This window comes from Danio aesculapii, chromosome 5, assembly GCF_903798145.1.
Source record: "Danio aesculapii chromosome 5, fDanAes4.1, whole genome shotgun sequence".
Lineage (NCBI taxonomy): Eukaryota > Metazoa > Chordata > Actinopteri > Cypriniformes > Danionidae > Danio > Danio aesculapii.
Window position 1 is genome coordinate 19629701 of NC_079439.1, and position 25796 is coordinate 19655496.

General features: G+C 36.7%; 1 protein-coding gene across 1 annotated transcript in view; it reads right to left on the bottom strand.

The window, feature by feature from the left end:
- Positions 1-17743: 17743 nt before the first annotated feature.
- Positions 17744-25796, bottom strand: part of LOC130229918 (transmembrane protein 132C-like) — a 104779-nt gene continuing 96726 nt past the window's right edge. The window contains exon 2 of the mRNA XM_056458938.1: positions 17744-18633. Within this exon, the coding sequence (XP_056314913.1) occupies positions 17744-18633 (890 nt within the window). The remainder of the gene's footprint in view (positions 18634-25796) is intronic.

The window sequence follows — 25796 nt, forward strand, 5'->3', positions numbered from 1 at the left end:
AGACCGACTGATCTTTTTGAATAAAAATATGTAGTCCTTCCTTATGGTAAGTTTTATCAGCCAAGCATGGTAAAATATTCAGGCTGTTTTTGTTTTAAGTTTAAGCAGCATAGTTAAATTAGGCCGGCTTTATTTCATTTACCTCCACCGACTGATCATTTTGAAAGAAACTTTATTTTACCTAATCTTTAAGTTTTATAGCTGTGGTAAAAAATATTCAGGCTATTTTTATTTTAAGTTTACGCAGTCAAACTATGCTAGCTTCTAATTTTAGTTAGGCTATGTGCTACTCAACAGTCGTTTGGTTAAGTTTTGGTGAAATATATTTTTGCTAACCTTTTACAAAAAAAAAAAAAAAAAACCCACATCTGTTGATGTTGCTGAAGTAAAATATTGTTTTGGTAAAAATGTCAGTTGAATAAAATAACTGAAATGCAGATTATCATGTGTGTCTTTTATTGTTGTTGTCTACAATATAGAAAAAGGTAGGTTATAGTTTTAAAAACGGATCCTAAATATTTATAGAAATAATAAGACATATATTGAAGGGGATAATACTGTAAAATAACGTTGGTTTCTTTTTTTTCTGCAGGGCTTGTTGCTGTCAATTTAATGCGCCCTGTAATGGGAGAACCGCATCCGCTACTTTCTGGTTGGCATGTAGTTCAAGCTCACATGCATTTTGTGTAGATAAGCACAATTTGTAATATAACATTTTCATATTGTGTCTCTAGGCTTTAGAATTAATTTTATTTACAATGCGTCGTGTAGAAAACCTACATGCCTCACGTCAGTGGCAGTTTTAGTTTAAATGGCACCCTGGATGAACCACCTGCTTTTAGAAATGTACTTAGAAATAATTAATATAAATAATAATAATTATCATTATTATTATTAATACTACACAATTATTATTCTAAATGTATAAATAAAGAAATCAATCCTACATGTAGCCTATCTGGAAACAATGTTAAGACACAACTGGAGTGATATGCTAAGATCTCTTAAGAAATCTTTTGCTTGATTATTCAAGACAATTCTTTGGAATACAAAAAGTATCTTTTATGTAATTATCTGTTGTCTTAGACCCGACTCATGGCTGAGAATTAATGTTATTAAGTTTTACCTCCCTGATTCATCATCTCTCCTTTCTGCTTCATAGCCATATAGTCAAAATAAGATCATCATCATATTATAACTTTTAGAAGTTTTGTCGACTTGCAAAGCTCGCTGCATGCCGACACCTCTGCATAAAAGTTACTTTGGTTTCACAGTACATAAGCAGCGTGTATTTTATTGGCGTGCATGTAAACAATGGGTATTCACACCGGGAGCAGAGCAGTGCGTGAGGCGTGCGGGAATGTTTTTCTGCTGGAATGATTTCGGCTGGCGGTGCACACGGCATTTTGAGACTCGAGCGAACAGTGCACCGCGTTAGGTTTGAGTTGAATACGAAACACTTTGAAGAGATTTGTCTGAAACAGTACGACTGTACAGACAACTTTATGATCCGTGATCATAGAGATAACCTAATGATCAATAATTCTTCGCTAAAAATTGCAACACCGTGGAAAAGGAGAACGTTTTTGTTAAAAGGTTTGGAAGAACCTGAAGGATAAGTTCGTTAAAACCAAAAGAGGCCATGGCAAAAGTGGAGACCAGGATACACAATTACAAACATGTTTTTCCACCATTCATAGGTTTAACCTTGATTTTTTATATTTATATATTTTCTGCGCGCGATTTTAGTTTGCTTTCACCACCGTTGTTTCGGTTGTGCATAGAGAATAACAAACTTGCGCATGCAAAATACACCAAATATGAATGGCCTCTAACTTTTTTATTCGGCGATTACTACTTTAAATTAATACACTTGCATAAAGTAAATAGTATCTCAAAGCTTTTAATGAGGCTCGTTTTTTTCCCCACTGTCTCCCCGTGTCACCCCCCAGCAAGATGCTGCCCTGGGCATTGACCAAATTGCCCATGCCTACATACACACTTCTTTATATGTTTATGGTGTTAACCAATATTGATGGTGATTTTTAATAACCCAACAGCGTTGATTTAATTGTTTTCTGAATCCTGTCAGTTTTATCAACACCATTTTTAATAGGGCTTTAAATAATATATATATATATATATATATATATATATATATATATATATATATATATATATATTAAATTGAATGTTATTTAATTGTCGCTATGATGCACACACGCCCTGGTCTCTTACTTAAGCTCCACCCCCGATTAATCGATTAATCGTATGTTAAACCTGTGGATTAATCGAAATGAAGAATGTTCAAAAATGCCCATGCCTAATGTTAACTCCACACAGAAATACCAACTGGTCTAGCCGGCACTTAATCCAGCGACCTTCTTGGTGTAAAGCGACAGTGCTAACCACTGAGTTACCGTGCCACCTGCTTGCAGTTGTTTTTTTTTTGACAAATCCAAATCCATCTCAAAAACATTACTGGGGCACATTTTCTCATACAGTATGTTCTTGTAAATCAACCAGAGGCCGCAGTGTACATGGCCACAGCCATATCTGCAGCCCAAGACCGGTTACTGAATGAAGCTAAACAGGACTGAGCCTGGTCAGTACCTGGATGGGAGACCACATGGGAAAACTAGGTTGCTGTTGGAGGTGGTGTTAGTGAGGCCAGCAGGGGGTGCTCAACCTGTGGTCTGTGTGAGTCCTAAAGCCCCAGTAAAGTGAAGGGGACACTATATTGTCAGTAGGCGCCATCTTTGAAATGAGATGTTAAACCAAGGTCCTGACTCTCTGTGCTCATTAAAAATCCCATGGCACTTCTCGTAAAGAGTAGAGGTATAACCCCGGTGTCCTGGCCAAATTCCCTCCATTGGCCTTTACCCATCATGTCCTCCTAATTATCCCATTCCACCGAGTTGGCTCTATTAGTCTCTATAGCTCGTGTGTGGTGAGCGCACTGGTGCAGTGGTCCTGTGGCTGCCGTCAATACAGACAAGTGGATGCTGTACATTGGTGGTGGTGTGGAGAGACCCCCCTTATGATTGTAAAGTGCTTGTGTATGTATGGCCATTCATGATAAATGTGCTATATAAATACACACATTACATTACATTTTACATATTACATTTCTGCTAATCTCAAAATCCTTCTTGTGCGTTTCCATGGGAGAGATGCCACTTGTCTTATCATTATGCAAAATATATCAGCTTGTTATTGACTGACCCACCAAACCACCCCCTTACCTAAATCTAAATGATAGTGTTTTCAAAAGCAAACTAAAAAAAGAAAACCCAACATGGCCACATGCATCTACCATGATCTCACACATTTAGTTTTACCTGGATTCTGGAACCATCTTTTGCTAACTCAAACCACTGCCTCCCAAGTCTGTTGCCGTTCGTGTTGAGCTACCTAGCAAACCAATCCAAGGCAGTCCAAATGAAGGTAAGCAGTCAGCTTTACCATCCCGTAGCATTCGTTTTACACACAAAATGCAGCCATTATGTACCCATGAGTAAATATTTCTCAGTTCTCAAAAATTTTGCCCTGGCCAAATTTTCCCAATTAGCCTGTGCTGGGTTTGACAGTTCAGAGCAACCATATAAGCGAAAGCCAAAATCCAGAATGCTGTCACATTTAGCACTTTATGACATGCAAAGAGTGCAATATAAAGACCACTGCTGTATGGTGCCGTATATTGGATTCAGTGCCTGGCGTGCACCTTTCCCATTCCCACTCATTTTAACTATATGATCTATTAGAATTGTAAAGCACTTTGCTTGCGTTCTGTTCAGCAGTCTGTCCCTTCAAATGTCAGCTCTCAAGTCTGCGAAAACACACCAAGGTTTTGACATTCTATGGGTGAACAATTCCTTAGCATTAAATGATTGTGGCTTTGAAAACGCATACAGGTAATTGTGACCCCTTCCCAGTACATGCACGATTTCGATACCGCAGGTCTTCAGGGAATGAGATTAAAGAGGTTTTACCTCTGGATGAACGGCGCAGGGGCCCTTGGGGACCACTTAACTTTCCATACGTTTATCCTGAACCCACTCAATGCCGCTATCAGAAGTCAACTAGATCAAGAAATAAGCTCCCAGCCTCTTCTGGGAGTTCAATATGTGTGTGTGTTTGTGTGTGTGTGAGAGGGAGAGATGGGTAAAAAAGAAAAACAGAATAGAGTTGCAGCAGAGATTGCAGACGTTCTCTCTCTCTCTCCACAGGCCTTGCCCTCTGTGCTCAAAAGCGCCACGCTAAGTGCTTTCGAGATTACAACGATACGAAATGAGACCAGACGGGTAATAAGACAAGCTCCGGCACAGGTGGGAAGCCACAAGTGCTCATGACCCTCCATCTACTTCACAGTTTAATGTAATCATGCGCATACACACACGTTTAGCTTCCTATCACCTCTCTGGTTGAACGCAATTACCCAGCAGTCCTGTACTTATCACATCTACGGGCCAGCTTAACTGCACGAACACGCACATTTATAGAGATAGAGAGGAAACCAAGTGCTTTTTGCCGTTTTAAATGGATGAACGGGTCATCTCAACTACACACACTCACACACACACTCACATATATGAGCCATCAAGGAAATTGTCTGCGTATGGCTGAGCAGAATAAAAGAAAGGAAGGAAAAACCGGAGTAGGATTTTATTTTCATTAAGAGCAATTCCCTGGAGATCCAGTAGGTCTGAGTCTTTTTCCTTCGCTTATACATCATGTCTTCTAACAGGGACTAATGATGCTCAGAGCCTGTTCAAATGAATATTTTAGAGTTGGCTAATGAGGATGAGAGCGAAGACGCACTATTGGAGAGGGAGAAAGAGAGATTTATGGAGGTAAAGTGGTTGGCGCTTGAACATTAGGCCACACTAGTAGGAAGCCGCAGCACTGATGCACTGTGGGACACCGGACGACACGCATTAACACAATGGCTGAGTGCAGAAGCACAGAGCCAAAACTCATCCCTTATTAAATGTGTCTGTGTGAGGGAATGAGCACACATTTGCAATACACGAAAAGTTCTAAAAATATTCTAGAGAGAATTCATAAATATCGATGATAAAAAAAAATTCTAATTATTAAAATTATATTATTTACATTTTAAGCAGTCCTCTGAAAAGACATATTCTACTCATTTGATGAGCAAGTTTAATTTAGTCTTTTACTCACAGATTAACACTGATCAGCAAAAAATGTTTCAACAATAAAATTAAAATTAATCATGAAAGCACAAGTATCTTGGGGTATTGTTCATGAGTGAGGGAAGGATGGAACGTGAGATTGACAGGCAGATCGGTGCAGCGGCAGCAGGAATGCGGTCAATTTATCTGTCCGTTGTTGTAAAGAAGGAGCTGAGCCGAAAGGCAAAGCTCTCGATGTACTGGTCAATCTACATTCCTATTCTCACCTATGGTCATGAGCTTTGGGTCGTGACCAAAAGGACAAGATCTTGGATACAAGCGCCCGAAATTAGTTTCCTTTGCAGGGTGGCAGGGCGCACCCTTATAGATAGGGTGTGAAGCTATGTAAACCATCCAGAACCATAATTCGTCTGACTCGAACTCACTTTGTCTGAACAGGTATACAGAGCATTTAAAGCATTCATTTGCAGGGTTATTCACTTACTTAGCCCCATAGCAGTATATATCTTAAGTAATAATTTTTATGAATTATTTACAAACTGAACTACACTGTTCCTATTTACTGTGACCTTTTATGTGAAGCTGCTTTGACACAATCTACGTTGTATAAGCGCTATACAAATAAAGGTGAATTGAATTGAATGAATAAACATTAAATAATAAAAATATTTGGAAAAACTATTTGGTCACATTCAGTGTGGTTTGAATGTGTTTACTTCCAGTGATTGTGCCTAAGACAGTTCTTTTCATCTGAAGTAGTTGTCTGCATAGATCATGTAGTTTTGACCCTCTGGAAGTGTGAAGGCAAGCTTCATCACAACATCACCTGACAGCCCAAGTACATTTTTGGCATGTGGTATTCCATCTACACTCCCTTGGTACACATCAAAATCACAGAGCATGCCAGAGATTCCAGTTCTCAACCACAGTTTGAAGCCCCATGGGTGTGGCTCGCCACGCATATATTGTTTGATGTAACTGAATCTCCCCTCGAAAGAAATCATCATTTCATACACAGAGATGTGCTCTTCAGGTACCACAATAAATTTAGCCATGGTCTGAGTTTTCAGAGTTTGTCCTTCTTTTCCATCTCTGACACAGTCAGGTTGTTTAATGAAGTCATCAGAGATTGGAATCTGTCTCCCAATACATACCAACTCCAAACATTTGCATTAGGCCCATCTTTGGTACATGCCAAGCATCTTCTCCTTATTGTTAGTGTTTACTGATGCTCCATTTTTTGCAAGCTGGTACGATAATTGTTTTCTTCTATCATGCGCTCAAGTCTTCTGTTGTTGTGGTGTTTAGCATGCAGTTCATGTTTACATGCGCCGCATGCTTTAGTGTTGTGTTTCATGTGAACACGCAGTTAATGGGTTCTCTCATTGGCTGCGTGTTCTTGTCTCGTTTTCTCGTGAGCACATGGCTTGTGTTGTTTCTTTGCATCATGTGCTGTCCAGTCTATTGTCTAGTCCCACCCTCCTTGTTAACCCATAATTAGTTTATTCTGTTCATCTGTTAATTTGTTAATTTGCTGTCATTTATAGTCTCCTCATGTCCTCTGTCCTGTGCCAGTTCATCGTCATTTTCAAGTTGAGTCGAGTTTTTGTTTTAATGTTGAGCATTGGTTGGTTTTAATTTATTATTGTTGTTATTATTATATTTTAATACTACAACATAAGCTAAACTACACCGAGAAACACTGCCTTGTCAACTAGCTGATTCTTGTGATTTTATTTCATAAATTTTTTAATATAAATTCCAAGTAATAAAAAAAATGTCCTTATAGTTTTAATTTTATCTTTAGTTAAAAACACAGTCATGATTGAAATAGGACAAACTAAAGAAAATACATTTCTGAAATTGACTTGTGAGAGCATTTTGGAGAAATTCTGGGTCTCTGGATTGGCCATTATTCAACAAAATATGTTCTGCATCAAACCTAATATTGTCAGTAGGTTTCTGTGAGGGTAAGTGGTCATGAATAGTACATATTATCCTAGTTCAAATTAGTTCTATGGTCTTTGTGTGAGCCCGTATGTGTTACATTTTCTTTTATTTTGGCTAAAGCAAAGCTCTGTGAGGGTGCATAAGATCTACAGCTTTGTGGTATTAGCCTAGCAACACTAGCACTAGAAATGTCTTTGGCATCTACTTTTGTCATTGTTCAACCTCTGTCACTTGTATTTATATTACTGATGTGATGACATACAGTATACAAGCAGATAAAACTGCAGTATGTTTTCTGCCATTCCAAATAACACTGCTGAGATTATTTTTAATGTGAAACATATTAGCATATTATGTGTAAGATATATGTACACATAAAATAAGTATTGAACACTTCATGATTTTACCAGGTGAATATATTTCTAAAGGACCCAAACTGACCCAAAACAATATGAAAATACAAATGAATGAAATACATGTTATGTGTAATCACAATAGAATGACAGATAGTGTACTGAAGGTACTGAACAACTGAAATGTATTTAATAATTTGTAGAAAATGACAGCTTCAAGAAGACTCTTGTTTAGAGAATGGAATCACATGCATTGGTCAGGTGTGATTTTTTAGGTTTCTATGGGTGTCTTCTATCAACTCTGATCTTTAGTTCCTAATTTTTATTGGATTCAGGTCAGCTAGGTTGGTTGGCAAGGCCATTTTTGCAGCTTTATTTTCTTTTCAGAATCCAATTGAAAGTTTCCTTAGCTGTGTTTTGGATCATTGTCTTACTAAAATGTTCAAGCGTGCTTATCTTGATCATCTGGTAATATAGGTGTTAGGACTGAAGCAGATAGTATTAATTTACACTAATGAGCAGCAGGTGTTGAATAACTACTGAAAAATTTCAGCTGCTGTCTGGGCTTTCCATGACTTTTTACACTTCCCTTCCTTCATGGGTTTAATACTTTTTTCTTGTGTCATTTGATTTTATTACACATAACTTCGTTTCTTAACTAAACAGTTTTGTTTTCACTGTATCTATGGATTACTTTGATTGCTACTGACATCTGGAGAAAATTTCAATTTCAAGTCATTTTCAATACTTATTTGACTTGCTGTATATATACATGTTTTGGTTTTCTTTTTCTTTTTGTATATACTGTACAATGCTGTTTCGATCACAATGATTTTGAAGAGAAAAATGTATAGTACAGAGAAATATAGTACATACAAATCAAAAGGAGAGAAGAGCAGGAAAGTCAGTGAATTGTGACATTATATATTTTGGGGAGAACTATTCCTCTTTTTTTCTAGGACTACTGCTTAAAAATACTATTGACTGCTTCTCAAACTTGTCATACTATGCACATCCATTGGTGACTCTGATTGCATACATCTATGCAAAAACAATGTGATGCAAATTGTATTTCATACATTTATTAACAAATAGTTTACTCCTGCAGAGTACCAATCTCCAGGGTAAAAACACAAACATGTTTTTCGGTTGAAGGTAGTTGTGTATTCGTGATGACAATCCCTGAATATTTTTCTCAAATTTAGTTTTCTTATTACATTTTGATTTGTTAACCATGGACAAAGTGTTTAAGCAGATGAAACCCAAATCACATCCAAAGTCCTTTGATTGAGTTGTGCAGTCAGAAAGAATAAAAATGCAATTTGTTTGTTTTGTTTTTAAGATGAGAAAAAAGAATACAAGAGAAAGAAAGGGAAAGAGGAAAAGAGAGAAAGAGTAAACAGTTTAATCACAACAGATAAAAGAGGGATGATTCAAGATAAATCAAGTTTATTTCGTGTGGATCTGTATTCAATATGTTGGTAATACTAAAAGTGGTATTAGTTAATCATATTAGATAACATGAACAAAAATGAACACTACTTGTACAGCATTTATTTATTTTAGTAAAGTAAATATTTACAGTACCAATACATGTAATAAATTAGCAGTTGCATTCAGTAACAGTAATTTAAACACTATGAAATTTACTAGCAATTTCTGAGAGAAAAGTGTTTCCAAACCAAATTTTCAGTTTATTAAAAATGGGAAGCAATAATCCAGTAAAATTATAGATTTTAATTTATGTATAAATATTAAAATGTATATAAAACATATTCTTATAATATATAATATCAATAACATATTCTTAGTATTATCAATGTTTTTTTGTGAATTAGTTTGTTTTTTTAAGTTAAAAAAAATGGTAACATTATAACCTTACTATCGCTTTTAAACAATTTAATGCAAGTAAAAGAAGATTTATGTCAAAGAATAAGAAAAAAAAAAATCAAACTGACCAAAGCTGCACATATGCATATTGCAGACATGTAATAAATTATATTTATTATATGCGTTGATTGTTTATCTAAATTTGACCAATCAGATGTGTCCATGTATCTTTATCCCTGCCTCCTCAGTAATTGCTGCTCTGCTAATGGCTGGAGCATCCCAAAGGTCAGTATTGTAGCAAACTTAACTGGTGCTCTAGGCAAACGATGATCATGCTGCTGGGGGAAATGGTCGTGGTCACGGACAAAAGTGAAGGTGGGGAGTGGCGTGTGGGATTTTCATGTACGAATCTGAACAGTGGGGGGGTAGGCTCCATGCCTCCCCAAGCAAAATGTCGCCCATATTGCCCATGCCTAAACACTACTAGGTGGAGTCAAGAAGAGGGAGGAAAATGTCAACAGCTAAAATATCTGCTGAGGTTTTCCTTCACAATATTTTAAAGACAAAATTTTTACAAATCAACACAATTTCTTACTCTGAATTAAAATCTATAATCTTTTACATGTTTATTTTAAAATCATTAAATAAATAAATTATTTAAAAGTACAGCAAATTGAAAAAATTGCATTTTTAAGAGAAATGCTATAAATTAAGAAATATCATTGCAATACTCAACAATAATGCATTTTTTTCCAGTATCACACAGCCCTAAAACTGACCCCAACTTTTGAATGGTAGTTAGACAAAATGCAAATAATATCTGCTATTTCTTACACAGGGTGCAAATGTCTTCAGACACAAATCAAAAATAAATTAGCACAGCCTTGCAAACAGATTGAGAACAAGAGCAAAAATCTGTTAATTTGTTAGACATGCAAAACAGTTTAGACAGTTGTGCTTACTGATTTAAAATTAGAAAAATGCTGCGTATAATCTAGGAAGAGTGTACTGATTTGTTCACCAAGCATTACATTACAACATGTAAATGTTTCTTGTTGAAACACTGTTTGACAGCTGTGTGGCACACATGATGAAACAACACAGACAGAGATCAATTATTTCCAAAACTGCGATCAAATGAGATGTTCTAATTCATCTAAACTAATAACTTCCACAAAGCAAAATTACCCATCTGCCCATCTGACAGACGTACTGTGCGAATGGAGCTCCGTTTAACAGATTGTCGCAAATACAAAGAGACCAACATATTGTAAACAAGTGGAGGTGCTTAAGTTATCAAAGAGAAAAGTAAAAAAATGAGCAATACTGCACACCATTATCATGTCATTAATAACAGAAATAGATTTTGTAGTCTCAGTACTGAACAGACATTTTTAAGCAACTAAAATTAAAGTTTCTAATAAAACTTAATAAACAAGTAAATAATAAATAAATAAATAAATAAATAAATAAATAAATAATAAATAAATAAATAAATAAATAAATAAATAAATAAATAAATAAATAAATAAATAAATAAATAAATAAAAGCAAATTACTCCTCAAACTGATTGGGCACAAAAAGGTCTAAAGACTATATTTATAAGATATATTCTATATTCTATGAATTCAAAATTATACAATTTTTCAAATTGTAAAATTAGACCAGAATGTATTAGATTAAATAATAAAAGTAACAAAAAATTTTTTTTCCAAAATGTTAAATTTTAATCCTTTTATCTTTAAAATTCCTTTCACAATTATGATATTTAGGCTTTAGTGTTTTGTTTGTAAATTTATGACATCTGTATTCACATCTGTATTGACATCTGCAATTTGATATGTACACATGTACACTCACCGGCCACTTTATTAGGTACACCTTACTAGTACCGGGTTTGACCTATTTTTGCCTACAGAACTGCCTTAATCCTCCGTGGCATAGATTCAACAAGGTACTGGAAATATTCCTCAGAGATTTTGGTCCACAATGACATGATAGATTTGTTGGCTGCACATCCATGATACAAATCTACCGTTCCACCACATCTCAAAGGTACTACAGTATATTGGACTGAGATATGGTGACTGTGGAGGCCATTTGAGTACAGTGAACTCATTGTCAAGTTCAAGAAATCAGTCTGAGATGATTCACGCTTTATGACATGGAGCGTTGTCCTGCTGGAAGTATTAATCAGAAGATGCCTACACTGTGGTCATAAAGGTCACAATACTCAGGTAGGCTGTTGCATTGACATGATACTCAACTGGTACTAATGGGCCCAAAGTGTGCCAAGAAAATATCCCCCACACTATTACACCACCACCACCAGCCTGAATTGTTGATACAAAGCAGAATGGATCCATGCTTTCATGCTGTCGATGCCAAATTCTGACCCTACTATCTAAATGTCGCAGCAGAAATCGAGACTCATCAGACCAGGCAATGTTTTTCCAGTCTTCTATTGTTCAATTTTGGTGAGCCTGTGCCAATTGTAGCCTCAATTTCCTGTCTTAGCTGAAAGGAGATGCACCCGGTGTGGTCTTCTGCTGCTATAGCCTATCCGCCTCAAGGTTCAACAGGCTGTGCGCTCAGAGATGCTCTTCTGCATACCTCGGTTGTAACAAGTGGTTATTTGAATTACTGTTGACTTTCTATGAGCTCAAACCAGTCTGGCCATTCTCCTCTGACCTCTGGCATCAACAAGGCATTTACACCCCCAGAACTGCCGCTCACTGGATATTTTCTCTTTTTTGAACCATTCTCTGTTGGTCTACTGGGATTTTTTTAATGCACAACCATGTCTATGATTTACAGTTTCTGAAATACTCAGACCAGCCCGTCTGGCACCAACAACCATGCCACATCAAAATGCATTGGGTTGCAGCCATGTGTTTGACTAATTAGAAATTTGCGTTAACGAGCAGTTGGACAGGTGTACCTAAAAAAGTGGCCATTGAGTGTATATACAGATATGGAACAAAACAAATGAGAGACAGTTCTCAGTTTCTCTAAATTTACTGGACTTATTTTTGTATGGGTTTAAGTAAAATGTTAATAATTTAGTCTATTCTATAAATATCTGGTAATATTTCTAATATAATATAAGAAAACCAAGCTAATACTACCAAATGTAGATTTCTTATTATAGTTAAAACATCAGTATAACGTTGTCTAAAATATATAAACATACAAAGAAGGCACCTTTTTGTTATTTAATGCTAAGTAAAATGCTTTAAAGAGCAACATTCATTTTAAATTTGCATGAAATACGATCAGATTTACAAAATAAAACAAAAACAACATTTTACACAACTAAAATGTTACTCAGAGCTTGTAGAGAAGCATTTTCAGTCGTTTCATGCGCATGACACAATCAAGAAAGAAATAGCAACTACACAAACCTGTTTTTGATTTTTACGGGGAACAAATTAAGCTATTTTTAGCCATTTCAATCTCCTCCTCGGCAACAATGAGGGCACGAAATTTGTGATTTTCTAGACTAACAAACAAACAACTGCTGCCAGACTTTTCCCATCACCGGTTGGAGGAAAACATTTTGATTTGCTCAATCTAAACAGATAGCAGGTGGCGAAATGAAAGACATCACACATCTTTTATAGACCCAAACGACACCAGCAGGAGTGGCTTTGATGTCGCAGCATCGTTCAACTAGCAGAAACAATAGCATCTTCCTCTGCCAGCGTGCATCTGTCTCTCTCTGCCCACGCAAGTTAATTGAGATAGGAGAGACGCTTTCTGTAGTGACTCTCCTGCAGATCAGCACTATCCCAGACTGAAATATACTAATTTGGCATCATGAAAACAATACTTCAATATGATATACCTTACAGAAATATTGATACTGCATCTCATTTTGGATAACAACAAATATTGCCACAGAATTCGAGGAAACCTCAATATTCATGCAAGCCTTCATTCTTCATTTACCAGATGCAAAACCTCGAGCATATGAAAGCATATCAATAACAGAAGACAATTTGAAATGCAATACACAAAAAGGTGATGTATTTACACATTGCATTTGCATTCTCCATGACCATTATGCAAAGTTTAGTGCAAAATGAAAATGAAAAGTAAACTATATCATTTACAATTTCCAACCAGTTTTAATATGTGAATGACATTATAATTTTAACGCCTTATGAGTTGAAAAATTAAACTAAATAAGCTTAATACACAAGTTAAATTAAAGTGTGTAAAGTACTACCAGAAATACTCGTAAAATTATCATGTACATGCTATTTGCCCTAAATGCCTTTAGGGTGTACTCACACTGGGCTATCCGAATCATGCCCGGACACGTTTCCCGGTTCGCTTGACAAGTTTGAGTGCTCCAAATCAGGCTCAGTTGACCGACCCTGGCCCGATTGGAAGATGTGTGCCAGAGTGCAGTTTGATTGGGCTTTGGCGCTGAATGTCGCATAAAAGATGTGCAAATAAAGCAGCGTTTCCATCAAACAAGTCAAAGAGAACAAAATCGTCATATCCTGATTAACTGGCACAAAATATCAACAGTTTAAAAGAAATGTGCTGTGGTAGGAGAAGCTGCGTCAATCTTTTCTTCATTTATTAAATGACAAAAATCAAACTGACCAAAGCTGCACAATATATTGCAATATATGCAATATACATATTGCAGACATGTAATAAATTATATTTATTATATGCGTTGATTGTTTATATGAGTGTGTGGTCATGTGATGTGCGTTTTCAGTGGTATAGTGTAGAAGGAGGGCTTTTGCTAGAAATGCTGGACAAAACGCCAATGTGGACTTGGATCATGAATGCCATTTTAAAACTAAGACGTATAAGTGTAAACAGGGCCATGTGTATTTTTCGCAAGCTGGTTGCTGCTGCGATGGGAGTGGAGGATCACAATGCAGGCTCAGCATTGTAATGTCCATCGGCGATGGATGATGGTATCATCTATCGACCCAACCCTAATCCGGAGCAAAACAAAAAATGTAGGCATGTGTTTCCAATGAGCCTGGGCACAACTGCCACCTTAATAGGTCTTAATGCAAACACGACCTGGAGACGTCTATCAGCTTAAGTAATAAACCATTATATTTAACAAGTACTCTTAAACCAGTAATAATGAGTGTGTACAGATGTAAATATCCCGCTAAAATCTTGTCAGTGATTATACGAGACCCAGAAACAACCTCAATGTTAGTGCTCCTTCATCCATTTTAATGATCCTTACGTGCTGATGGCAGAGACTAATTATTGCCTATTATAAAACTCAACAGCAGTGATAGAGAGGACGTGTGCAGCCGGTAGACTGGAGCTCTGCTTTATCTGTGCGCTGATGAATAAGTCTAATCCATCATATGTCTGGGAAAGCCCCAAGGCCTGCAGACTGAAAAGCTGCCAGCGAGTAATCGAGCAGCAGTGTGTTCATGTGTGAACCATGACTCGAAAGACCACCCAACTGCATGCATGTGTGTTGTTAGCATTGAATTAGCAGAGCGCTATGGGTGTAAATATTTGCTCTGACTGGTTGATCGGGATTATATAGTAAATTCTGAAAATACACAATGAAGAAATAGTGAAATGACCTAATAATAATAATAATAATAATAATAATAATAATAATAATAATAATAAAGAAGAAGAAGAAGAAGAAGAAGAAGAAGAAGATGAAGAAGAAATAAAATTAATAATAAATAAAAATTTGGAAATAAAAATGTGAAAATAAAACACTTTTATTCACAAATCATCGTGTGTTGCAAGTGAGCTAAGATTCATAAGATTCAAGTTCATTATAGCAGAGTTGTCCACTTATGCTCCTGAAGGGCCGATATCCTGCAGAGTTCGGCTACAGCTTTAATTAAACACCTGAACTGGCTAATCAAGCTCTTGAAGATTATTAGAAACTTCTAGGCAGGTGTGCTGAAGCTGAACTCTGCAGGACCGTGGCCCTCCAGGAACAGGACAGGACAGCCCTGATTTAGAGTGCCACAATTCTTGCAAACCAGCCTGAAACTAATCCAGCGGCTAACAGAAACCATTTATGACAATGCGATCAACATGAATCTGCAATGGAGCCCAGAATACTTTCATTTCTCACCCACATTGTCTCAGCTGCATGGACACACTCTCCACACAACCACACACATACACACACACTCCATCAACACACTGCTAGATTTGGCAGAAATGCCAGACGTCTGAAATTGAACTCAGTAGGGACACACAATGTAGAGATAATACTTTTTTTTTTACTTAATAGAAGACAATTTTAGAAGTGTGTAATATTTATGAACTGTGGTTTTAACGATGTGTGAGCTGACATTATAGATTATGTCAGTCAATCAGCAAAAAAGTCAAAAGCATTGATAACAAATAATAGAACCATTCTACCTGCATTCAAAGTCAAAGCAAAGAACAGCTTTACAACCTTGATATGGTATAGCTGGAGTAATATCACCAAGCTAAAGTGTTGTTTTCTGGAAAATCAGTGAAAGTTGGACTACAAATAGTAATTTTAAACAACAGTTTAAAAAAGGTAACACTGAGTGAGTATTTCAAACACAATATGTCAGTTTTTCTGTTAATGAACAATTCTGTTTTTGAACTAATTATTTAAGTCAGCGATTCAGTGCCTTTAGTGTCAACTTTATTTAATCCAGCCGAAGTTCCAACACAAAAACACACTCAGCCAAATACTGTTTAACTTTCATCACCAAAAAAATCCCCCTGAAATACTCAAACGTAACTTGGTCAAAATTGAAATTGTACACCCCAAGCTTATAGTTGATATATATAGCTTACACTGCACCAACAGACACAGACATACAGTGACTGACATTTTCATGGTTTTGTTGGATTCAACCCAGGCTCATTCTTAAAATGTACTGCTATATACATTTCTGAAGAGTACCAAATACATACCAAGAGCTGTGTTTTTTTGTTTTTTTTGCAGTTTTTGTTTTCGCCGAATCCACCAGAGGCCGCTGTGTACGCTTTTTGAGATGTCAAATTTCTCTCGCCATTTGTACCTGGTCTTCTCGTGTAAATCTACCAGAGGTCGCTGTTGACTGACTGAATGACTGACCGATCGACTGAACCTACTCTCCATCCTTCCCTAAACCCAACCAAAAGTGTTTTCAAAAGCACAGATTAATCACCCATCCACTTTCCTAAACACCAACCAACAGTGTTTTAAAAAGCAATCCAGAAAAAGAAAAGCCCTTGCAGCCTCCTGATTTTTTACCACATTTTCAGATTTTACCACATTCTCACTCTGTTCTCACTTATTTATTTTATTTTTTGCCTTGTGTCTTACCCACTTTCTGGAACCCCGTCATTGTGGTCAACTCTGTGTACGCCAACGTTTGCAGTAAGCCACTGGGCAAACTGGTAACAGCAGGAAAGCTGTCCATATGGAGGTAAGTATCAGCTAGTAAGCGCGAAAAGGAATGGCATCATACCACCACGTAGTGTTCATTTTACAGATAAAATGCAACCATACGTACTTCTGGCTACATAGTTCGTGATCTCCAGAAATGTATATGGGGGATATTTTCAGAATGAGCATATGTTGGTTGGATTAGTGCATTACCTTAACTGTGTCTGTTGGTGTGTCAGTTTTTACCAACTGAGCATACTGAATCTGGGCTTTACAGTCTGACTAAATAATTTATACATGGGCATACCATTTGAATGTTCTAATACATGAAGAAACATACTATTTAGACATACTGGAACATTTCAAATCTGCCCTTATTATGAATTTACAGCTAAAGAAAAAGGAAAATATGTACTATTATTTCATGAAAATATGTACATAATTAAATAATTGTAACTACTTGGATTTTTTTGATGAATATTTTTGGATTCCTTAAACCTACTCCCAAATCTCAACAGAACCCAAATGTGCAGGACATTTTAATTTTGAAAGCACACCAAAGAGTATCTCATTACGTAGTTGTAAATCCTCTCATAAAGCTTTTTTGAATGTGTAACCACCTGTAAGCATTGTGATAAAGCACGTGTGAAATATTTACACAAGATAAAAGTTAACATTGACAAGCTGACCTACTTTAATGAAAGACAAATGCAAGACAAGTAAATATAAGAAGCCCTACACCATAGTACAACAGGTGTATCCAATGGAAATCACAGTCTAAAAAAATGGCAGATAATTTTAACCCAATTATGGGTGTAAAAGGGACTAACTGTGACCAACTGCTGGGTTAATTTTTTTTATTAAATTAATAAAAACAAATTTAACCCAATGTTTGGGTTAGTCCCTATTTTAGCCAATTTGGGTTTTAATAACCCAGCATTTTTTAGAATGCAAGAACAGATTTTGGTACATCTTTAGATTTTTACAGCCCCCTGCTGAAAGCAGTACTCAAGCACAAGACATTCACTCTCCACAGGTGTGTGTGTGTGTGTGTGTGTGTATGTATTTCCTCCTACCTGAGTGTGAACTGTTCAGTGGTGGCAGCAGGATTCATTAGTACTTGAAATCCCACAGTCTGTCCCTGTTTCACTGGGCTGGGGGGTGCCAGAATCTCCACATCTCCATCAAGTCTAAGTCGGGTTCTGGGTGCTTTGTTGTCCCCAGTGGTGAGAGTCACTGTCCCAATCCTCTGCATATCCCCTTCCTGCCCTACAGTCTTTCCTTGTACCCTCCCTGCAACACACTCCTTCCCGAGGGCCTCTGGAGGAGAGATGGAGTAATGCAACTCCACCGTGATGGGAGTGGGCTCCTGTGCGCGTCTACGTGGTGGAGGAGCATTGAACCAACTCGTAGGGATGCTAAGTTGGGCTACACAGATGCCCAGGTTTCCCTCCAGTCGGCAAGCAGTGGATACAGAACCTTCCCCCGGATCCCGAACCCCAACAACATGAATACATGGGAGCAGTTCCGCAGGAGGGTCCATATCCTCCCACCTGCGGCCCGCCAGGTAAAACAACACCTGGATTTGAGAGCGTTCGACTCCTATCCTCCGGCTCACAAGGTGCGCTCTCACCTTCCACCCCAGCGTGAGGTGTGACGAGGTGTGGAAGGACCGTGGCAGCGCCCCTTGAAGGAGTTCTGGTGGTACTGGCGACTCTGCGGTGAGGTTTCCGTAGCTACAGTTGACCGATAAGAGGGAAGCTGGACCAGCATCTGGCAAGTGGAGAAACAGGGGTTCACTGCGTGTCTGCAAGCTCCCGTTACGCATCACTTCCTGTGTGGCCTCCCGGAGAAAGAAGGATGACTCTGCACCCTGCAGTTGGCAGGACACAGGGAGGTACGTTGGCAAGGATGAAGAGAACCTGGGCACGGGATCGCTACCTCCGCCCCTGCTCTCACACACTGCAGAGAGAGACAAAGAGAAAGAGATTTATCAGTGTGTTTATTTCATTTCTGAGACACCTTGGATGTAATTACAAGGCAAAATTGCTTTCGGTTATAATTTTAAATTTCCCCTGGCTGTTATTTTACCTCATTCAATGAGAGTGTTTATTTACAGAGGAACAAATGAAATTAAGGCCAGGGGCATTTGAAGAGATAACTGCATAAGTGTGTGTAAAAAGGAAATGTTTTGAGTGCAACAGATTGAAAAACGGTGAATATTAAAACAGACTAATTTATTAAATATACACTACTATTCAAAAGTTGGGTTTTGTTTATGCTTTCACATCAAATCTCTTAGTATTTAGTAGGGTTGTCGTGATACCATTAATTAATCTTACGATACTATACTAGCTGAAGTATCCCAATACCAAGTAGTATTGTGATACTGTAATTCATAACTCAAAATATAAAGAAAATTTGTCAGAAAAAGTCTATTTTAGGTTATAATAAGCCTACTTGAATTTAACTCATAACTCTTTTAAGGCCAAAAAGTATTATTTGCACCTCACTTCACCTAAAATGTATTCAATATTTAGTTTATTTTGTAGATAACTGACCAATAAAAATACATTAAAATAAAGATGCAAATTATAAGAGGGTTGTAAATGTGTCATGCTGTTTGCATGTACCCCTTAACGATAGCACTGAGAGAAATAAAAGTTTTGGAAACTGCACTTCAAAGATGCCAGAGATCCAGCCCACCGTATTCATAATCATCACAAACCAATAGAAGCTTGAAGGTGTTTGGGAGTCAAATTTGGATTCCCCAATGATTTTGCTTTGGTGCGCTGTATTAAACTGCTAAGTTGAACTCACAAAAACTTTTTTTAAATTAAAAATCTTTCTCTACTTTAGGTTGAAGTATACCAGGGCTTAATAATATTTAGAGGAAAATATGATACTTTTTCTTTTTTTTTTTAAACAATTTAAAGTCTTTACTGTCACTTCTTATCAACTAAATGCATTTTTGATTAATGAATGTAATTTTCATTCTATTTATTTATCTTACATAATAAATATATATCACAAGCAACAGTTTATTGGTGCAGGACCACTCAGATGCAATAGGGGTGGCAATAACAATACAAATACAAGAGCTTGTGCTGCAAAATATTTCACTTCTTCAACCAATCATTTTAATTACAATTACATGATAGCACCACATGAATTGTGACGTAGCAGAGTTTATGTATACATCACCACAAACCTACTTTACTTCAAAGTGACTTACATTGCTTTCGTTTCAACATTATATCGAACCTATGACCTTGGCACAGCTAACACCATGCTCTACCAGTGGAGGAACAGGAGTCATTTGTAGCCCTCTGGCTCACATTCACACAACTGCCTCCACCTCTATTGGACAGGCTATACTTTAGAGGCTTTGTGAGACTGTTTTTTCGAGTGTCAGAGTGTAATAACCATCGTGGAAAACCCTTTTTTTGTGTGCTCTGGGATGACTTATTTGAACTCCCCTCAAAACATGACCCAAAAAGTCAACAAGTCATCACTGAAATTGAAATCTGTCATTTAGCAGACATTTTTATCCAACACAAAAGGTCCCAAAGGAGCCACTCAGGGCTAAATGCCTTGCTCAAGGGCAGAATAGCACTAAAGCAGGACTGTGACCTTAGTAAAAGCCCATCCCTGAATAACTGCAAGATCAGACAACTGTTCAACAGCAAAACCACAGTTTTACTCAACGAACATGGTGCTATGCTAGCATTTATGACCGAGAAGATAATCATTATCAAAGCAGCCAGAATTTAGAACGCCATGAAAAAATTGAAGGAAATTTTCAATAAATGGTTTAATGTTAAATTAAATTAATGTTAAATTAAATGATAAATCAAAGTCATTTAGGAAACTGGGTGCTAAAGTGCACATTTTTGAATATGATACTGTTATTGGTACACTGTAACTACAAAAATGTGCTTTTGTGAAGCAGTGACATGGCAATAACAATAATTATCATGATAACAAATATAACACTAAAACAAAGCAATAAACATTCATCAAACTACATGAGGTGCAACAAACCCTACTGTATATGACTGTTCAACAGCAAAACCACAACTTTACTCGACTAACACTGTGCTATGCTAGCAATCCTGACCAAGGAGACATCCTGTAATCGTAGTAGCCGGATATTCTGTACACCATGAATTAAGCTGAAAGAAAAAAAATCATTAAATGGTGTGATGTTAAATCAATAAGAAATCCACACAATGAATCCAAGTAAGGGGTGATTTGGGAAACTGGTTCCTAAAATGCACATTTTTGAAAATGATACTGTTACTCTGTAACTACAAAACTGTTCTTTGTGAAGGTGTAATATGGCAATAGCGATTGATATCAACCAATACTAAAACGCCAATTTGGGAAGTTTGATACTTTGTAAACTACAAAAAAGTCATTTTTTAACCCTAAACCCAACCGACAGTGTTTTCAAAAAAAAGCACCAATTGACCATTACCTTCTTCCCTAAACCCAACCGACAGTGTTTTAAAAAACAAAAAGCACCAACTGACTATTACCTCCTTCCCTAAACCCAACTGACAGATTTTTCAAAAGCACCGACTGACCAGATCACCCTCTTCCCTAAACCCAACCGACTGTTTTCAAAAGCACAGATTGACCCGATCACTTCCTTCCCTAAACCCAACCGACAGTGTTTCAAAAGCACCACTTGACTATCGCCTCCTTCCCTAAACTCAACCGACAGTGTTTTCAAAAAAAAGCACCAATCGACCATTACCTTCTTCCCTAAACCCAACCGACAGTGTTTTCAAAAACAAAAAGCACCAATTGACTATTACCTCCTTCCCTAAACCCAACCGACAGTGTTTTAAAAAATAAAAAGCACCAATTGACTATTACTTCCTTCCCTAAACCCAACCGACAGTGTTTTAAAAAACAAAAAGCACCAATTGACCATTACCTTCTTCCCTAAACCCAACCGACAGTGTTTTCAAAAACAAAAAGCACCAATTGACTATTACCTCCTTCCCTAAACCCAACCGACAGTGTTTTCAAAAGCACCGATTGCCCCAATCACCCCCTTCCCTAAACCCAACCAACAGTGTTTCAAAAGCCCCACTTGACTATCGCCTCCTTCCCTAAACCCAACCGACAGTCTTTACAAAAGCACCGATTGACCCAATCACCCCCTTCCCTAAACCCAACCGACTGTGTTTTCAAAAAAAGCACCAATTGACAATCACCCCCTTCCCTAAGCCCAACCGACAGTGTTTTCAAAAGCACCGATTGACCCAATCACCCCCTTCCCTAAACCCAACTGACTGTTTTAAAAAAGGACCAATTGACAACCACCCCCTTCCTTAAACCCAACCGACAGTGTTTTTAAAAGCACCGATTGACCCAATCACTTCCTTCACTAAACCCAACCGACTGTGTTTTCAAAAAAAGCACCAATTGACAATCACCCCCTTCCCTAAACCGAACCAACAGTGTTTTCAAAAGCACAGACTGACCCGATCACCCCCTTCCCCAAACCCAACCGACAGTGTTTTTAAAAGCAATCCAGAAAAAGAAAAGCCCTTGCGGCCACCTGATTTTTACCATGTTTTCAGATCTTACCACGTTCTCACCCTATTTACTTGTTTGTTTGTTTTTTGCCTTCTTCACTAAACTCAAACCCTGTCATCACGATCAACTCTGCTCCACCTAAAGTCAAACTGGTAACAGTGGAAAAGTCATCTACATGCAGGTAAGCAGTCAGGTGGTAGTACAAAAAGGTAGCGCATAGCGTTAGTTTTAAAGAAGAAATGCAGCCATATGTAGCTCTAACTACATAATTCGCGTTCTCCGATAATGTAGATGGGAAAATGTTTTCACAATAAGCCTGTGTTAAATTTTGTTTGGAACAGTGATGCTTTGGACATGCATATTACATGTTTCATCTATAGTCATGTTCAAGTAAGTGACAACCAAACCAATAGTGGACTTCAGGATTGTACATACTTAGATGCATGTTTTTCTTTACTCCGTAAACGGTAACTGCTATCACGGTAATAAATATAACACTATAACAATTAGGGCTGCACAATATATCGTTTCAGCATCCATATGGCAATGTGATCATTCGCAATAGTCGCACAGCGAGTATATGCAATGTTGAGTCTGGATTATAATTTATCACTTCGCAAGTGTTTTTTTGTGGCCTGTAACTGTATGAGGATTTTAATAGCATAAAGACATAAGAAATAGTACCAATTATAACTTTGAAAAATTAATAATGATTATTTTTATTGAATTGTTTACACAACGAAGACTATGCAATATTATTTTACATTTAATTGTTCCATTACTGTATGCTGAATACAGTTACTCATAGGAAAACAATAAAATTCTGTTTATTTTATTTGTATCATTTTCTTTTTTAAGATTTTCCATGCTTGTAGATTGCTTATGATATTTTTTGCAGATGCACTCCCTTACAGAATCATCCCAATCAATTGTAAATTACATAGTCTTTTTTCCAAGTAGTTATTCAAGTCATCTGGTGAAATTGTATTCATAATCGCAATATATTGACCTTATTCTTTAATGTGGAAGTGCGCTCATTTTTGCAATTGCTTTAGAATTTCCAATTCAGTTGCCTATGAGAGAAATGACTAGGATTAATAAACGGCAGAAAACGGTCAAACTACTTGCTCTACAAACATGACTATACAGACAAAGCAGAATAATATGATAAGAAAATATCAGTTTGAAGAATAAGGTGAATATTGCAGAATAAAAAATACTGCAATGTTAGATATTTCCAATATTGTGCAGCCCTAATAACAATGCAATAAACATTTATCTAACACAAAGTGCAACAAACCCTATTGTATGTGTTTCTTAAAAAGTAAAAAGAAAAAAAACAAGAAAAAGCTATTTCAATCAAATGTTACCTGTCACATACAAAGAATTCAGGAAATGTTTTAAGCTTACTGCTAACATTGCAATCATTTTAATTCCCAGCTAAATGAAATCATCCCAGAAGTTGCGTTCCAGTCATGCAACTTGATTGGAGCAAATGACATTTTGTCAGGAAAGGTATTTACGCCAGACGGAAGCTCTAGCACATCTGTGTTAACTCATGATTAATTGAAGCATAAAGTCAATCCTTCACCTTTCTCTAAGGCTACCTCTATCATTGTAAAATCCCTCAGCACATGTTCATATTTTTCGTAAAGTCTGTGATGGACTTTATCAGATCGCTCTGCCAATCAAATGCACGACAGTCTGCCAAACAGAATGAGCATGCCAAATGCTTCAGTGAATCAGACCCTAAATTTACAGTTCTTTCCTGTTTTAATTTTAGATCTGTACTGTTAGAGTCAGAACGAGAGAAATGATGCTCTGTAACAAGCACACACATGCATATGCCACATTTGCAGCATGAAACCAGCTTAAGGAGATTAAATAAATGTAATACCATGCATCATTTTAAATGTAAATAAATGCAAAAAGATGCGAATATTATACTGCTATTTTGATTGTTGTTTTATTATTGTTACTGGTGTTTTAATTGTTATAGTTTTACAAATTTTTTAAATAGTTTTATATTATATATTGTTATAGTTTTTTCTTTCTTATAATCTAGGAACTAAAAAAGATATCTGAACTGAAATAATTAATAAACAACAGATTATTATTTATTTTTTGTCATATGATCAAATTAAAGGGTTTAACCACTGGGGTGCTGTAGTTAAAAAAACACATTTAGACACATGCAACGGTTACTGTTCACAATCACATTCATTTTCTTACACAGTAAACAATATATTACAGATATAAAACAACACTAACATTGCATAAGCAGAAAATACAGGACTGTTACTTTTAGATTTTGGTCATTTTAATAACAAATTGAAATAATAAACTGTCTCAGTTTAAGCAACAAATGAGCTGATTATTTCTACCTCTTTACTACTAGTTATAGCACCAAAAAAACATCAGAAAATATTGTAAAACAAATGGTGCAGCATATCAAAACAATTTGGTCTCTTTTATTCATTAAATCAATGTTTCAACTGAAGAAAGATGTCAATAAAACAGCTAGTAAACAATATGTTGCATATTACAACAAACTCGGGAAAGCCTTTCAATTGTAAAGCACCATATTGCATATTTTGTATTAAAAAGTTGTTATACAACTGTGCTGTAGATATAATTATTGTAATTAAAAAGTGATGCAATTGTTTACAAGTCAATTGTTAATTAAGCAATATTTTGGACAGTTTTTGTTTTATATTGTAAATAAATAAATTAGTTAAAAAAAGAACCATATAGCTATAGTACTCGTATAGACAAGTATAGACTTTTCCTAAATATGTATATTTCATTCGAACATTGTTAACTTGTTAAAATTACAAAACACAATAGAGTATTTCTACTTTGACCTTTGTTTCTTAACAGTTTTCTACTAACAAAAACATGACTTTCTGACAGCAAAAAAAACAAAACTTTAGACATGGCTTTTAAACTTTCAAAAACTACATTTTCACATGTGGTTTTTCTTTGTTCTCACATTTGCTAGACAAAATAAGATAAACCCCTTCGTGGGTAGTTAAGTAACTCACACACAATTATAGGCTATATATTTTTTTTATAGGTTATCATATTTTTTGGGTAATGACTTGAAAAAATATGATGGCAGACATCATGATCATTCATTCATTCATTTATTCTCTTTTGGGCTTAGTCCCTTTATTAATCTGGGATCGCCACAGCGGAATGAACCGCCATCTTATCTAGCATATATTTTATGCACCGGATGCCTTTCCGGCTGCCACCCTTCACTGGGAAACACCTATACACTCATTCACACACATACACTACGGTCAATTTTAGCTTACCAAATTCACCTGTACCACATGTCTTTGGACTTGTGGGGGAAACCAGAGCACCCGGAAGAAACTCACACGAACGCGGGGAGAACATGGAAACTCCACACCGAAATGCCAACTGACCCAGCCGAGGCTCGAACTAGCGACCTTCTTGCTGTGAGGCGACAGCACTACCTACTCCGCCACCGCGTCGCCCAATGGCAGACAAAAAAAATTAATTCAATACAGTCTCACATTTAAAGTCGAAATGACCGTTGTGGC